This window comes from Gossypium raimondii, chromosome 3 (assembly GCF_025698545.1).
Source record: "Gossypium raimondii isolate GPD5lz chromosome 3, ASM2569854v1, whole genome shotgun sequence".
Classification (NCBI taxonomy): Eukaryota; Viridiplantae; Streptophyta; class Magnoliopsida; order Malvales; family Malvaceae; genus Gossypium; species Gossypium raimondii.
In genome coordinates, this window is record NC_068567.1 from 202,523 (window position 1) to 219,526 (window position 17,004).

At 32.2% G+C, this 17,004-nt stretch overlaps 2 protein-coding genes across 2 annotated transcripts; both read left to right on the forward strand.

The window, feature by feature from the left end:
- Positions 1-1,391: 1,391 nt before the first annotated feature.
- Positions 1,392-8,044, forward strand: LOC105796275 (phospholipid-transporting ATPase 1). Its single transcript, XM_052628296.1, has 10 exons — positions 1,392-1,397; positions 1,551-1,706; positions 1,790-3,311; positions 3,894-4,233; positions 4,386-5,175; positions 5,352-5,475; positions 5,593-5,812; positions 6,342-6,800; positions 6,887-7,161; positions 7,520-8,044. The coding sequence occupies exons 1-9, from the start codon at positions 1,392-1,394 to the stop codon at positions 7,086-7,088; spliced, it is 3,819 nt and encodes a 1,272-aa protein (XP_052484256.1). The 3' UTR covers positions 7,089-7,161; positions 7,520-8,044.
- Positions 8,045-13,926: 5,882 nt separating this feature from the next.
- LOC105796276 (WRKY DNA-binding transcription factor 70) lies at positions 13,927-16,376 on the forward strand. The gene is made up of 3 exons (XM_012625879.2): positions 13,927-14,395; positions 14,897-15,001; positions 15,717-16,376. Exons 1-3 carry the CDS (start codon positions 14,043-14,045, stop codon positions 16,180-16,182), a joined length of 924 nt encoding a protein of 307 aa, XP_012481333.1. The 5' UTR covers positions 13,927-14,042; the 3' UTR covers positions 16,183-16,376.
- Positions 16,377-17,004: the final 628 nt, after the last annotated feature.

Here is a 17,004-nt window from a genome sequence, read left to right on the forward strand (position 1 = left end):
ATAGATGGTTGGTTAATGTAAATGTTGGGTAGTTGATTTTTGGGGTTAAAGACTAAATTACAAAATCTAGACTAAATCAAATAGACTTCAAAACTTAGGATTGACGCTCCTAAGGGAAAATTAAGTAAGTAAGGCTGAAAGGAGGTCTTATCATATACCAATTTGATAGTCTCGGGTTAGCTTGGTGAGGTCGAGAGATAAACTAGACTAATTTGTCTAAATTGGTAAAATTGAGGCAGTGAAGTAAAATTAAGTCAATTTAGGAGTAATAACGATTTAAACCCCTAATTTAAAGGTTAACTAAATAATTAATGAATCTAATAGTTATCGTTCGGTGATGACTGAAAATTTAAAATTTAAAAAGTATAAGGGCTAAAAAGTGACCAAATTAAAATACAAAGACTAAATTCATAACTTTCCCAAAGTATAGGGACTAATAACAGAATTTAACCTTACAATAAATAATCTTTTAAATTTTTGTAAATAAATTATAATAAATAAATTAAAAGGCAAACATAAAAAAAAGGGGGGGATCTGTTAGTGTTATGGAATAGCTAATTGAAATACGGAACTGATTGTTGTTTGGTAGTAGGAGAAAAACAGAGCAAGCAAGATCCATGTTTTTGATCTGTCATATATACATTTTACCCCCCAAAAATTAGAAAAATAAATAAATAAATTTAAAAGTACCAATTAGCCAAGATTGATGCTAAGCCATCCATCCAATCTCTTTTCCGATTTCCTCGCATTTCGTGCACTTTCTAACAAAACTGAACTTTCACCATCGCTCTGCTTCGCTTCTCTCCTTCGATCCGAGATCTCTTCTTCTCTCAGGTTTTTAGATCTCTTTTCCCTTTTTTTTTTCTTTTTTTTTCCTGTTACTTTATCTGCCATTTCACTATGATTTCGTTTTCAGTGCATTGATTCGTGCTCAGCGCTTTTCCCGATACGATAATCTCTTTTTTTTTCTTTACTTCTTTTTAATTGTGAACTAGGGTTTTTAGGGGTGTATTGATAATTAAATGCTACAAGTATTATTATAGCTATAGCCATCATTTGGAGTTTTCAGGTTTTTCTTTTACTTTTTCTTTTTAATTTTTGTTTTGTCAGTGTGTGTTTCTAGTTTTGGCATTATATGGAATAGAGAAGGTCTGTGGAGCTGAGTTGAGTTGTTTTTAGCAGAGATCTGTCATTGTTTTCATTTAATTTTCCTTTTTTTGGTTGTAGGACACGGTTTGAATCTCCTGATCTTGGATTGGATCGACAATTTTTGCATAGGGCTTGTTACCTTCTTTGTCTTTCTCTTTATTTGTTCTTGATTTTTTGAGATGCGTTCTGTTTTATGCCTGAATTGAAGAAGAAACGAGATTGTAGTTGGCAAAGCGAACGAAATGGAGGTTTTGGGATGTAATTCTGTTACTTCTTGTTTGATTTTGTTGGCGACGGGAATATAAGAACAAAACAGAGGTAGTTGCCTCATACTACTAGTACTAATAGCATTCTCCTACGGGTATGGTGTCATTTGAGAATTGTATTATTTATGATTTCAGGGCAAACTTTACTGCCTTCATCTGATTCTTCCTCTGTGGTGGTGCATCACCAAGGCACTTCTGCTTGCTGCTTCTTGCCTTCCTTTAGCTGCCTCGGCTGCCACCGATTTTCTTTATTTAGAAGACCAACAGGAAGAAGTTCTGGAAGAAACTGCTGTCTGTGTGGGGCCACACCACATTGTCCTTTGAGACCTCTTTCCTCTCTTGCGCGTTCCCTTTCTGTTGTTGCCTCAAAATAGTTGTATTCTGCTGACTGTCTTTCCCGTCAGCAGTTCTCATTGGAATGCCCCGCCAAGGATAGTGGAAATCAGGTATCCTGGGGTTCCATGGAGCTGCATAACAACGATCACACTTATACAAGCTTTGATATTTCCAGGAGTTCATCTCAGGCTCAAGAAAATTTGAGCAAATCACGGAGGATCCGCAACAAAAGTGTGGATTTTGATGTTAATCTTCCGTATTCAGAAAATCCAAGGTTGATCTACATTAATGATCCAAGGAGAACTAATGACAAGTATGAGTTCACTGGGAATGAGATTCGGACTAGCAAGTATACGCTCATCACCTTCTTACCTAAGAATCTTTTCATTCAGTTTCATCGAGTGGCCTATTTGTATTTCCTGGCAATTGCTGCTCTCAATCAACTTCCACCTCTGGCGGTCTTTGGGAGAACTGTCTCTCTTTTCCCACTCTTGTTTGTGCTTTGTGTCACGGCAATTAAAGATGGTTATGAGGATTGGCGAAGACATAGGTCAGATCGGAATGAGAACAATAGGGAAGCATTAGTTCTCCAGGTGGGGGAATTCCAAATGAAGAAATGGAAAAAGATAAGAGCTGGAGAGGTTGTCAAGATCCATGCTGATGAGACGATTCCTTGTGACATGGTTTTGTTAGGGACGAGTGACCCTAGCGGACTTGCCTATATTCAGACTATGAATTTGGATGGTGAATCAAACCTGAAGACGAGATATGCTAGGCAGGAAACAGCTTCTTCAATATTTGAAGGTTGTAATGTATCGGGGTTGATCAGATGTGAGCAACCTAATAGGAATATTTATGAGTTCACAGCCAATATGGAGTTCAATGGACATAAATTCCCTCTCAGCCAATCAAATATTGTTTTGCGTGGTTGTCAGCTGAAGAACACTGGTTGGATAATAGGTGTGGTGGTTTATGCTGGGCAGGAAACAAAAGCAATGCTAAACAGTGCAGTTTCCCCTTCAAAGCGAAGCAAATTGGAAGGCTACATGAACAGGGAAACATTCTGGTTGTCCATTTTCCTTCTTGTCATGTGTTCTGTTGTTGCTGTTGGTATGGGCCTTTGGCTCCATCGTCACAAGGACGAACTTGATACCTTGCCTTATTACAGAAAAACATACATAAGAGAAGGAAGGGAGAATGGTAAAACATACAGATATTATGGGATCCCTATGGAAACTTTTTTCTCCTTTTTAAGTTCCGTTATTGTCTTTCAGATAATGATACCAATCTCTCTTTATATTACGATGGAGTTAGTTCGCTTGGGACAGTCTTATTTCATGATTGAAGATAAGCACATGTACTGCAGCAACTCTGGCTCAAGGTTTCAGTGTCGATCGCTGAACATAAACGAGGACTTGGGTCAAATACGATATGTGTTTTCTGACAAAACAGGGACACTCACTGAGAACAAAATGGAATTCCGAAAAGCAAGTGTCTATGGGAAAGATTATAGGAGCTCCAATCTTACAGATGACTCAGTACAGGACAATAGCATCACAGGTATAACATAGTAATCCCTCTATCATTCAGTAATGACCTTACTATATGCCACAAATTATAATTTAGTGTTGGTTAGGACTTGTTAGCTTTTCTTTATGTCTTCTTTTTTATTTGTTGTTTTTGCGATTGTTGTGAATTTCAATACCTTAATATCCATATATTTGCAGGGCTGGTCTGCTATTCTTGGATTAATTTAAATTTATTTACTTATTCCCGAGTCCTGGATTATTGACTTAATAACTTGAGTGGACATATCAACAAAATGTTTCTTCCAACTTTTGGTTGAACTCATGATTTGATAGATTACTTAGCTTCCTTCTTGGTTGCTTTGCTTAATCTCTGCATCCTTCAGGTGGCAACCCTACTCGTAAATTTTATAAAATGCTAGATTAAGTTGGAAAGGTATGGCTTTGCCTTTGATTGGGTTGACATGCTTTTCTATGCTGTTGCATTGGTCACCTATTCATGGATAATGGAGCTCTGTATCTATGAAAAATTCCGTTTTAATTCCTCATCCTCTTGGAATGCACGTGACATTGTTAAGAAGTGGTATTAATTCCAATCTTTTGTAAATCCTTGCAGATGCAGCAGTCCCAAGCAGATGGAAGCTTAAGTCTGAAATTTCTGTTGATTCTGAACTTATGGATTTGTTGCATAAAGACTTGGCTGGAGATGAAAGAATTGCTGCACATCTGTTTTTCCTCACCCTGGCTGCGTGCAATACTGTGATCCCAATTGTTTCCCAGGATGCTTCTTCTGGTCATGGAAGTAGTGACTCATGGGGAGAGGTTAAAGCTATTGATTATCAGGGTGAATCTCCTGATGAGCAAGCACTAGTTTCTGCAGCCTCTGCTTATTTGTACACTCTCCATGAGCGAACATCAGGTCATATTGTGATTGATATCAATGGCGATAAACTAAGGTATATAGTTTTTCTTCTGTCTCCATGCAGCCTATTAGGTCATTTTCTACTGATCCTGCCCTAGTAACTTTTCCAAGGCCATGTGTTGAGTGGTTCACATTTATTTTTGTCTATGCAATTTGTGATGTTAAAATAGAACTTTCATGTTGCAGGTTGGATGTTTTGGGGTTGCACGAGTTTGATAGCGTGCGCAAGAGAATGTCAGTTGTTATTAGATTTCCAGACAACACGGTCAAGGTGTTAGTGAAAGGTGCTGATAGCACAATGTTTAGCATTTTAGCAGACACCGAGAAGGTTGATCAGATAAGACAAGCAACTCGAAGTCATTTGACTGAATACTCATCAGAAGGTCTTCGAACTCTAGTAGTTGCTGCAAGGGATCTTACAGATGCGGAACTTGAGCAGTGGCAATGCCGATATGAAGATGCGAGCACTTCTTTAATTGACAGAGCTGCAAAACTACGTCAAACAGCAGCTTTAGTAGAATGCAACTTAAAATTACTTGGTGCTACTGCAATTGAGGATAAGCTACAAGACGGTGTACCAGAAGCCATTGAGTCTCTTCGGCAAGCAGGAATAAAAGTTTGGGTTCTGACTGGAGATAAACAGGAAACAGCAATTTCTATTGGACTGTCATGTAAACTTCTGACTGCTGATATGCAGCAAATAATCATAAATGGCAATTCAGAGGAAGAATGCAGAAATCTTTTGACTGATGCAATGACTAGACATGGAGTGCAACCAGCAAACAGAAAAAAACAAAACTCGAAAAGGAGAAAGAACTCTGAAAATGGTTATCTTGAGATACCAGATGATACAAAGTCATCCAATGTGCTACAGCGATGTTCTGGAAAGGAAGAACCAGATGTCTGTGCACCCCTGGCACTTATAATTGATGGAAACAGTTTGGTCTATATTTTGGAGAAGGATTTACAATCAGAGGTAAGACTAATTTTTATTTGCTAGATTGATTAAATGCTTATAGTATCTGTAGCATGTTGTTTTCGAGATGGTTCTATCTATGAATCAGTTTTTGGGCTTGCTTTTATTTGTGTATTTACTCTCATTGTTTCTTCATTCCTGAATATATCTATTCTTCTTTTTACACCTTTCAACAGCTTTTTGACATTGCAACTTCCTGTAAGGTAGTGCTCTGTTGTCGTGTTGCACCCTTGCAGAAAGCTGGAATTGTTGATCTTATCAAGAGCCACACTGATGACATGACACTAGCTATTGGTGATGGTGAGTCTTGTGTGTTATTTGCTGTGTTTAGATTTTGCTCTAGTGGTTCCATTAGTTTCTACAGTTTACATGTTTTAAGCTAGCAGTGATATTTCTCTGATAATTACATTTTGACAGGGGCTAATGATGTTTCAATGATCCAAATGGCGGATGTTGGTGTCGGAATATGTGGTCAGGAAGGACGGCAAGCTGTGATGGCATCAGATTTTGCGATGGGCCAGTTCCGGTTTCTGAAAAGATTACTATTGGTTCATGGTCACTGGAATTATCAGCGTGTTGGTTACTTAGTACTTTACAACTTCTATCGCAATGCTGTTTTTGTGTTGATGCTATTCTGGTATGTACCGTTTTTTGTTGTGAAATATGAGCTTTTTGAATTTCCTAGGTGCATTGCTCAAAAGAAAGGGGGAACATACTGGGCAATTTGCCCACATGTGTTCGTTATTCATTTTTAGCTGAATTAACTGGCCAAATTCGGTTTGTTGGTTAACCATAAAAAATTCAGTTTGGTTAACAGAAGAGATTTTAAGAAAATTTGATATTTTAATGTTATTTTGGTTGTCAGTTAGGATTAGTCCTGTTAAGTTTTTATACCTTCATTTTATTTGTTTTGATCTTTTAGTATGTGTTAATTTAACATCTGATGGTGATTAATATCTTCATTGTATTGTGCTTCTAGATTTTGATTTGTTCTGATATTTTGGTTGGATATGCAGAATTATCCATTGAAAAAATGTTGAAGGTTAAGTTTGTTTCATTAACGAAAACCAACCAAATTAACCGAAATATTAAGCTGTTCTCTCTTTTCCTGCAATTTTGTAGTTAATGGATTTGGGTTTCATTTTACATTATTTTGTATGTTGTAGGTACATATTATGCACAGCATTTTCAACGACGTCTGCATTAACAGACTGGAGTAGTGTATTTTATTCTGTCATATATACCTCTGTCCCTACTATTGTTATTGGCATTCTTGACAAGGATTTGAGTCATAAAACACTCCTAGAGTATCCTAAACTTTATGGCGTGGGGCATAGACATGAGGCGTATAATCTGCAACTCTTCTGGATCACAATGATTGACACACTATGGCAAAGCCTTGTTCTGTTCTATATACCTCTATTCACATATAAGGAGAGCACAATCGATATATGGAGCATGGGCAGTTTGTGGACTATAGCAGTTGTTATTCTTGTTAATATACACTTGGCAATGGACATTCGGCGCTGGGTATTCATTACTCATGCTGCAGTCTGGGGATCAATAATTATCACATATGCCTGTATGGTAGTATTGGATTCTATACCTGTCTTCCCAAATTACTGGTTAGTTTCACCTCAGAATATGTTTTCTTGATCTTTAGTTATAGACTTTTATTGGATTGATTTTATATTCTTCTTATATTTGGCAGGACAATCTACCATCTGGTGAAGTCACCCACCTATTGGCTCACCATTTTGCTTATAATAATTGTGGCTTTACTTCCTCGTTTTCTTTTCAAAGTTATACATCAGATTTTTTGGCCTTCAGATATCCAAATAGCCAGAGAAGCCGAGATATTAAGAAAAGTGACTCCTAATTTGAGGTCAAAGCCAGATGAAGATTCCAGTTAACATGTACATTACACCCTGTTACTCAAGTCTATCCTTCATATGCTTTTCCTGTGGCATGCAATTGTAAGTTATGGTAAGTGCATATTCTAATCTTTTTGTGTTTCAAGTTTCATACACCTGTTTCTAATGAAATTAGTCAGCATTAATAATGGTTGCCTCTGTGAATGTTTTCCCACAATTCCCAACTTAACAATGAAATGAACAAACTGTGATGATCCACTTACTAATATCATAAACAATCTTTTCTCGGCTGTGACATTATGTAGAGATCTTTTTAGAATTTTACTTCAAGAAGGTTCAATGGAATATATTGTATCTAATTCTGATTTCATGTTGTACCTTAAAACATTGCGTGTGAAGTTATTACACTAGTAACCAAACGTAGCATATTTGTAATCTTATTGATGTTATGTGATTCTATGGTTACTCAGATGATGAGTTTGGAAAAAAAGCTGAATTTGCAGCAGCTTGTGAAACATGAATGAAAAGCACAGCAGAATAATCAATCGAGTTTCTTATGGAAAGGGAAAGGGTTGGTATAAGGGAACTGGCCTGGTGCTTTATATGTGTGATGAAGAAGGAAACAAAATGGTGGAAATTTGCCTCCCCCAACAAATAGTCTTCTCCAGAATTCGAGGAAAAATATAAGAAGGGTGAAATGAATGCTTGGTTTTTGTGAGTAAATAGAAGAAGTCCATCTAGAGTGCTTGTTAGGAGGGTGTTAGCTATCACAGAGCATTCAGAGTGAAATGAGTCAATTAAAGGAAACAAAAGAGGTAGATAACTGTATACGTATATATAATATATATTAAAATAGCTGTGTAGAAATCAGGTTACCCTTTTAACCTTTGTGTTTATTATTATTATATTAATTGCAAGTAGAATAGTGGGGGTTGGGTGGAGAAGAAAAACATGCATGGTGGTACTGGATTTGAAATGAAATCAGAATTCCAATCCCTGATGGGCCTAGTTCTTTGGTTTCATGTCTGCCTAAGGTAAATAGCAACCTTATAATGTTTTTAAGGGTAAATTACATCCAGACTTAGTTTACGATTTAGTCATTCAACTTCAAATGGTCACAAAATGGTTACTAAACTATTTGAAATTTTTATTCGAGTCATTGAATTATTAAAATCGTTATTTTATGGCTTAAAATTTTTACATCACTTACACCAATCACAAGCTCTTTTCTATTCTCTTTTACAAGCTTTGAATATTATACGAATATATGAACTAAATATTAGATAGTTTTTTCAATTTTAAATATTTTCCTTCAAATCGATTTGGATATAAATCCTGTTGTCCTACTTGTCTGGTGGTATTGATTCACTATATCGTTTAGAACTCATTAGTCAAACTCTAAAAAAGTTTTAATAGTTCAATAATTTGAATAAATTTTTAAATAATTTAATATTTTTATAATTTTTAAAATAAATGATTAAAATATAAATTTATTAATAATTCAGTGGCAAGAGTTGCAGTAGATTATGTTAAAATATATATACTGGTCGTGTGATTTAAATAGGAATTAGGAATGTAAGTTAAAAAGGAAGAGGAAGTTGTTGGATTTGTGGTAATGGGGACAAAATGAGTGCCAGTAAAAGAGGATGGTCTTAGATTGGGTTTAAGGTTGGTGAGTTATAATACGTGACTTTGGATCTGTTTCTGACGGTCTTCATCGTTAGTAAATAAATAAATCTATATATGAATATTGGCATATGCTTTTGAGGGTTCACACTTGATGAAGACTTGAAAGTCAAAACTCCTTTTCATTCTATTCAAATTTCATAATATTCTAGGGCTTCACTCAATTTGTCATTAGGAGAGGACTACGCAAATTATCACCATTTCCATGGTGTAATCTCCTGAGATTTCATTTGTCTAAGCCTACACCATTTTTGTGAACTATGTGAACCGGTATTAATATTCGGTAAAAGTGTCATAGAGGCTTCTGTATTAGGAGTTAGATTATATTTTCCCCCTTAACTAAAGGAACGAGCAAATTTATTTTTGTACATTAAATCAAAGAGTAAACTAATTTATTTTGTTCAAAGTTTCATTCATTTTTACTGTTAAAACTGAGGTAGCTGACAACATAACCATACATTTACATGTGGAGGGACCAGTTTTTAACAGTAAAAATAGATGATATTTTTAACAAAAAGACTAGTTGGTTTTTTTATCTAACATTTAATGACTAATTTACTAATTCTTTTATTGGAGGAGAAAATACAATCCAACTCTTAATAGAACACTACCGATAACATTCATATTCGATAGTTTAATTACTATCTACAATAAATTCAAAGGGATGCGAATATATATCTTAAATATTTATTAATCAAATTTACTTTAATTTTGTACATAACAATTTTTTATTTGGGTATCTAAATCCAACCATCTACCTTTTTCAAGTTACTAAATTTATATAATTAATTAATTTAGATATTCAATTTAAAGAAATAATTTCAATTAAATAAAATTTAAGTTAAAAAAACAATGCGCAATTTAATACAAATAATAAATAGATTTAAATTCAAATTAAAAGAAAAACACATATTTGACTTGCAACCATATGTAAGCTTAGTAACACTGACATGCGATCCACCTCTAATGCACCATTTTCACTACATTTACTAATATTACATCCATTACGTCGGTGAAGACAACATTTAATTGTTTTTATTTTAAAATATTTATATAAAAATATGAAAATAAAAATATCGTTTATTACATTTTTTCCTACTACTAATATCCTCAAATCATTAAATTAAAAAATAAAATATGTTTAAACACGCTTAAATCCACGTCTTCTTGACTATTACAATAATTAACAATAACAATGCCAATTGAATTAATATTCAATCAAAATTGATTTAAAATCAAAACATGATCTAATCCATCAAGGTTCTAAAGCATATGCTACATGGATGAAAATGAGGCCTCACCGCACCCTATCATTCCCACCCGCATGTTTATCCACAATCAAAGCTATTTATTTATTATATATTTGTATTTCCATAAAAAATTGAATGTTACTATATATGTAAAAACAATTTTATTTTATTTCATGTATTAAAGTTTAAAACGTGCAATAACTCACTTTTCGAAAAATTCGAATTTAGTCCCTGTAATTCTCCTATTTTTTAGATTTTAAAATATAAATCTAACTGTTAGCATTATTAATTTTTTTTTAAAATTCAAAGTTAATTATAAAGTCAATTTTGTAATTATATGACTACCAAGTGAGTTTTTTTAATTTCAAAAATGTCATAGCAACAAATTTAATAAAGAGAATTTAACAGTATTGACAGTTGTATCTGAATTTTAAAATCAGAAAAAATAAAAAGACTAAATTCTATTAAATAAAAGTATAGGGACTAAATTCTTAATTCTCGAAAAGCCCAGGAACTTGTAACATATTTTAACCATTCTTAAACAACTCAGCAATTGGCCACCCAATAATGGCCTTAAAAGTTGCTGCAATTTACCTCCACCACCAGAAAAATCCATCTCGAATACCAGTCTAATAAGGGTAGTTTTGTCATACAGTTTAAAGTAAATATAATAAATCAAGTTGTAAAATATTTAAAGGCAAATTGGCAGGTGGATTGTTGATGACGTAACGAGTATGACACAAGGTCGATGACATCATTAAAACGATTGTTAAGAGGCTCTCCCTAGTTTTCGAACATCTCTCCCACGCGTTTCAAGTTAATGTGTGCCCATTTACTCATGACATACTTAACTACTTAACGTCCGTCACGCTTCCGTAGTCACAGCTTAACTGAGAAGATGTTATGAGTCAGTTGAATAATGATTGAAAATAATCATTTTACGAAATAAATTAGGTTAAAATATCTCATAAGTTTTTATACTTTTCACAAATTTAGAATTTAGTCCCTATATTTTTATTTTTAGAGATTTAGTCCATTTACGTTTTAAATTTCAAAATTCAATTCAATTATTAACGTTGTTAAATTTATTTATGTGACATTTTAAAAAAGCTCACTTGGTGACACTGTGACTACAAAAATAGTGTTGTAAATGAATTTGAGTTTAACAATATTAACAGTTGGACTCGAATTTTGAAATCGAAAAGTAAATAGACTAAATTTATAAAAATAAAAGAATAAGGACTGAATTTCATATTTATAAAAGTATAAGGACTTATAGCATATTTTAATCAATAAATTATAATATTTTAAATGTGGTCTTCTTATATATTTTATATATATATAAAAACCCTAAACAATACGATTTTTAATATCTCTATTTTGTCATTTTAACTAAAGCCTCATTTATTTTTATGTAATCTTTGTTATGAATATATTAGTTATATAGTTTTATTTTTCACTCATATCATATTACGGGTGTATCATAATTTAGTATAATGTTAAAATCTTAACTCTTCAACGTTTCAATTTATTTTGGTTTCAATCATATCATTTTCAAACCCTGTCTAGATTTAACGACTACTTCAATCCAAACTAAGGGTTTACTATTAATGTAAAAAATGCTTTTGAAGAAAAAATAAAATTTTCATTTTAAACAGAATGTTATAAAGTAAAAGATATATCGAACTTTTTTTAATGAGAATAAAAATAATAATTTCAACAAAAAATACTTTTACAAAAAGTCAAAATCTAAAAACAAATATTCTTTTGACTTGGGCTAAATAGAGGTGATCATGGGCCGGGTCGGGTTCGAGATGGGCTCAAAAAATTTTCAGCCCGTATCCTAGGCGCAGCCCAAAATATGGGCCTAAAATTTTGTCCAGGCCCGACCTGGGAAAAAATTCCTAAGTCCGAGCTCCGCCCGACCCGGCCCCTTTTTTTTTAGTAAACACCAAAATTGTATAAAAAACCTGCAAAATATAATCAACCAACCAGAATATCCATATATTAATCAATCAACATATTTAATTTTATAACAAAATATAAATTGTAAGCTAAATTTTATAACAATATATATATATATATATTTATTTATTATATAAATACTAAATGTCTAATGGGAAATGGGGAAATAGGAAATGTATTTTAAAAATAAAAAAGTATATATTTATTATATATTCGGGTTGGGCCTGGGCCCGGGCCAAAAAAATTTTGCCTGAGGCCTGGCTCGTTTTCTAAATGGGCCTTGTTTGTTGTCCAAACCCATATTTCGGGCCTATATTTTAACCCAAACCCTCTCATATTTCGGGCGGACAATGGGGGCGGGCCCGGCCGCCCAACCCGTGATCACCTCTAGGCTAAAACCCCAATTAAAAACATTATTGGTTTAAAAAACTCATTGTTTGAAATCATGTTTTGGGTTGAAAATCGTTTTTCAACTTCAACAATAAACAAAGTCTAATTTAAAAAAAAACGGAGGAATGCGAAGAAGCCATACATTTAAATAAGATGGAGCTCGAACTTAGAATCTCAAACTCTCTACCTTAACATTAGATTAAAGCCTTATCAGTAATATTAATTTATAAATAATATTATCATAAATAATTTAAGTTTAATCAACTAAAACTAAAATCAACTGAAAGCGCATATGTTTAAACCTAAACTAAAATAATAATTTATGGGACTTAAACACATTATAATATTTACTCATCAACCCTCAAATTTTGAGAGCCTTAATTATTGGCTTAGCAAATAAGCTATGAGTCATTTTGTAAATATTATATTTTTAATGATATTCCTTTATCAATCAAATTATTTAAAATTTCAATTTTATGATATTCAATCTATGAAATAATTTAGGGCACTCAAAATCCAAATTTAATATGAAATAATTAAGAATCGAATTAAATTATCATGGAAAATTCGAAACAAAATTCTGAATAAAAAATCAAGTTAATCTTGCAAAATTTCAAAACAATACATCGATTTTGATATTCAACATGCAAAATTTTGATTTTGATTCACTTTTCAAATATCATTAGTATTAATATCATTATCGATTATCGATATAACACGAATTTACATTTTGTTGGTTTCAACTAGCATTCATTTTACATTTATTTGTTACGACAAGAAAATAATTTGATTTATTTATCATGTATAAAAAAATTAAAATTTCATATATATATTTTTTACACTAAATTAAAATTTATATATATATATATTTACTTTTCAATTTAAAATTTTTATTTTATTATTAAGGCCGTTAATACACCTCTATAGGATATGCATAGATGATATGGTAAGTAAAATTTGACGAAAAATATTAACAATGTTAATTATTAAATTAATATTTTAAATTTAAAAAACTAATAGAATTTTAAGTTTTAAATTTTAATCATATAATTCATAAGGATCGGTTTTGAAAAAAAATTACGATAACCTTGAAGTGTTTTGAATTTTAAAAATCGTATACCTAAGTGAACCAAATCGAATCGAGTTCGACAAGTTCAGATTGATTCAATTAATCAAATTTGAAAAATAATTTTTACATATTTCAACAAACAACGTGAACAAAAAACGACATGTGTCTGTTTTAAATATATATTTTTAAAATTTATTAAATTTTATAAGACATTTATCAACCCGTAATTTTATACCAAATATTTTTCCGAAATAAAAATTTAAACCCAGTACATTCCAATCCATTTTCAACTTTCTCTCTCTTAAAACCCTAAATTGACACAAAAATTTCCACCTTCAGTAATAGTTCCAAACTTGCGGACCAAACAATAAATACATGAGACAAGCTGCCATCCATACATAGGGCGAGTATATGACATTCGCGCGTGGGAAAATACACAAACTTAACCAACAACAACAAAAAAAGGTCCTCCATTCGTGGAATTTTCTCCTTTCTTTCCTTTTCTCTTCCATGAATTTGCTATGTCCCTCTTCTCTTTTCACCTTTTTACTTAGTATTAAGCCTTTTCTTTCTCTATCCCCTTCTTCATTTTCCCCATAATATCATCATTATCCCCCCGCCCCCCAAGCAAACATGTCTTGGAACACAAAGAAAGCAATCGAAGAACTTGTCCGAGGCAAAGAGTTAACCAAACAGCTACGAGATCTGCTCACTAAATCTTTAACAGATGATGGTTTTGTGGACAGTGAAGGTCTGGTCCTTAAAATCTGTGACACTTTTGCTAATACCCTTTCCTTATTAACAAATTCTAACACTACTACTACTACTGCCGTCCCCGATTATTATTACAATGATGATCTTAACGACGTTTCTCAAAAACCTACCATTAACATCACTTCCGATGGTCGGAAATCCGAAGATTCCGGCGACAGCATTAAAAGTCCTCCCTCTACACTTAGAGATCGAAGAGGATCTTACAAGAGAAGGTACCTTTTTCTTTTCCTAATTATTTCTTATTTTAATATTTTTTTTCAATATTATCCACAAAAAAAATGCATTTAAGCCTTTAGCTTAGGGTAAATTCTTTTTTTTTTCTTTCCTTTTTTGGATTTAATTTGCTTAAAATAAATGCAAACATTATTCTCAGTTGATTATATTGTATGCTTTTTTAATATATATTTTATTTTGAAAAGGATAAATATAGCTTTTTTCCCAGTTTTTCAGCTATAATTTAGATCTATATGTTATACTTTGAGTTCATCCTTTTATCTGTATTTATATATATATATCCAATTTAATTACATCATTAAAAAAAACAAAACTGTAAGAATATGTTTCTTTCATCACTTTAGAAAGTAATGAATAATTATTTTACTTTGAATTTTTTCATGAATTTCCTAATATTTGGAGCTGGCTGGCTGATGAACAGTGATTTTTTTATTTCTTTTGGGATAATGGAATTTATGATTATATATATTTATGTACAGGAAGTGTGTTGATTCAAGGAAAAAAATCACCTCAGCACTTGTTGATGATGGGTATGCATGGAGAAAATATGGCCAAAAACAAATCCTTAATGCCAATCACCCAAGGTACTACTATGTCATCAAGATTGTGATTTGGTTCATATATATATAATTTTTATTTGATATTTTTTTTCAGTAAAAAAAAAAAAAAACACCATTTTGATTCTTAAAACTCTTTTTACTATAAGAAATACTAGAAACTCTTCATATAGTACAGTCTTCTCTGTCTCTCTTTTTGTTGTCATATATTAGAATAGACACAAAGTTGCCTCATAAATTAAGCATGTTTCATACCATGCCATGGATACATTATCTTAGTGAAAAGTGATGTACCAAAATGATAGTAAATAGACCCACTTCATGTCATTTCAACATATTGATTGGATTCCAACAGTTCATTATATTCTATACAAGGAAACAACAACATCTTTTAATCTTTTTAGGTTAAATAATGGTTTTTTTATAGGTTTGATTGTTTCTTTCTTTTTATTTTCGAGATGAATTTTGATTTAATGTGTAATTTAATGTAATTATACACATAAAACTTTGGTTGTGATTCAAATTTATATATGTAACTGTAATTTTGATTTAATCATATATATTTAAAAAAAATAAATACTAATAATTCTCAAGTTTAGAATTTTGAGTTTCCGGTTTAGAGTCTTTGATGTAGAGTTTAGTGTTTTAGTATTTATTTATAAATTCTTCACTGTTTATTGTTTTATTTAATGATCGCTTAAACTAATACTGATAGACTATATGTATGTATATGTATTTGCAGAAGCTACTTTAGATGCACCCACAAGACAGATCAAGGTTGTCAAGCAACCAAACAAGTCCAAAAGCTTGAAGATGATCCTCCAAAGTATGCAACAATATACTATGGTCACCATACTTGCAAAAACAAGCTCAAGCCTTGTCATTTCATGGTGGATGATTCAACTTGTAACAATGATTCCTCTATATTACTTAGCTTTGCAAACGACAGTACTCTCACAAACAAGCAAGGCAACGACAACCCTTTTTTCTCATCGGTGAAACAAGAGAGCAAAGAGGATTATAAACCAATCAGTGAAATCACTTACAATGGATCATCATCGTCTGACTATCTTTTGTCACCTCATCATCATCAGTTGAGTACCTTTGATCTGTCATCAGCTGATATGACGGTGCTGCAGTCACCTGATCATGATGTTCTATCTGATGTAGTAGATTCCGTACATCTTGATGATTTGCTTCAGTTTTGAAAGGCCGGGGGGGAGGGTTAGCTTGCTTTGTTAGTGATCTTGATTATGATGATGATGATGTTAGGTTTTTAAAAAAAAAAAAAAAAAAAAAAGAAAGTTCAATCTCTTTGTAATCTTAATGTGGAAATATTGGGTTATGCTTCTTTTTTCTTATAATAAGAATAGAGCTGCAAAGTGCATACAGCTCTTTCTCCCCCCTCTCTCTCTCTCTCTCTCTATATATATATATATGTATGTGTATATGTGTTATGTTAATGTTTCAATCATGCAAATGATAAAATGTTTTATATATCACGATCAAAGTCCTTTTATATGCTAAGCTCTCCATTACCAAAAATGGATATTGCTCTACACCAAAACAAGTTGCTCAGAGAAGAAAGTGGAGATTTTTAATATTAATTGCTGCCATGCTTTAATCTTTTTTTTTTCTCTTTTTTATCAAAAAAAAAAAAAAGGTGAGGGAAGGTCACCCTAATTCAGGATCAGCTATGCCCTGCATGGCTAAAAGTGATACATACATATATCATCCATTAAACAGAATAGTTGATGAAACTCAAATCTTAGTACTCTTTAAAGATTCGAATTTTTATTAAATGTAGAGAGATTTACAGTATATTTTAATCTTTTCAAAATGCTAACGAATATTCAACTAATCAATCTTTACGTTTTTTTAGAGTAAATCACTGGCCTTATAAAATACGTTAATCACCTATTAAATGAGGTTGGTAGTAGCATTTATTATAAAAGAATAACAAAATTTGAACCCGTACTATTTGAGTGATGAACTACCTTATTATCATGTCCATGAAATTTGATATTTTA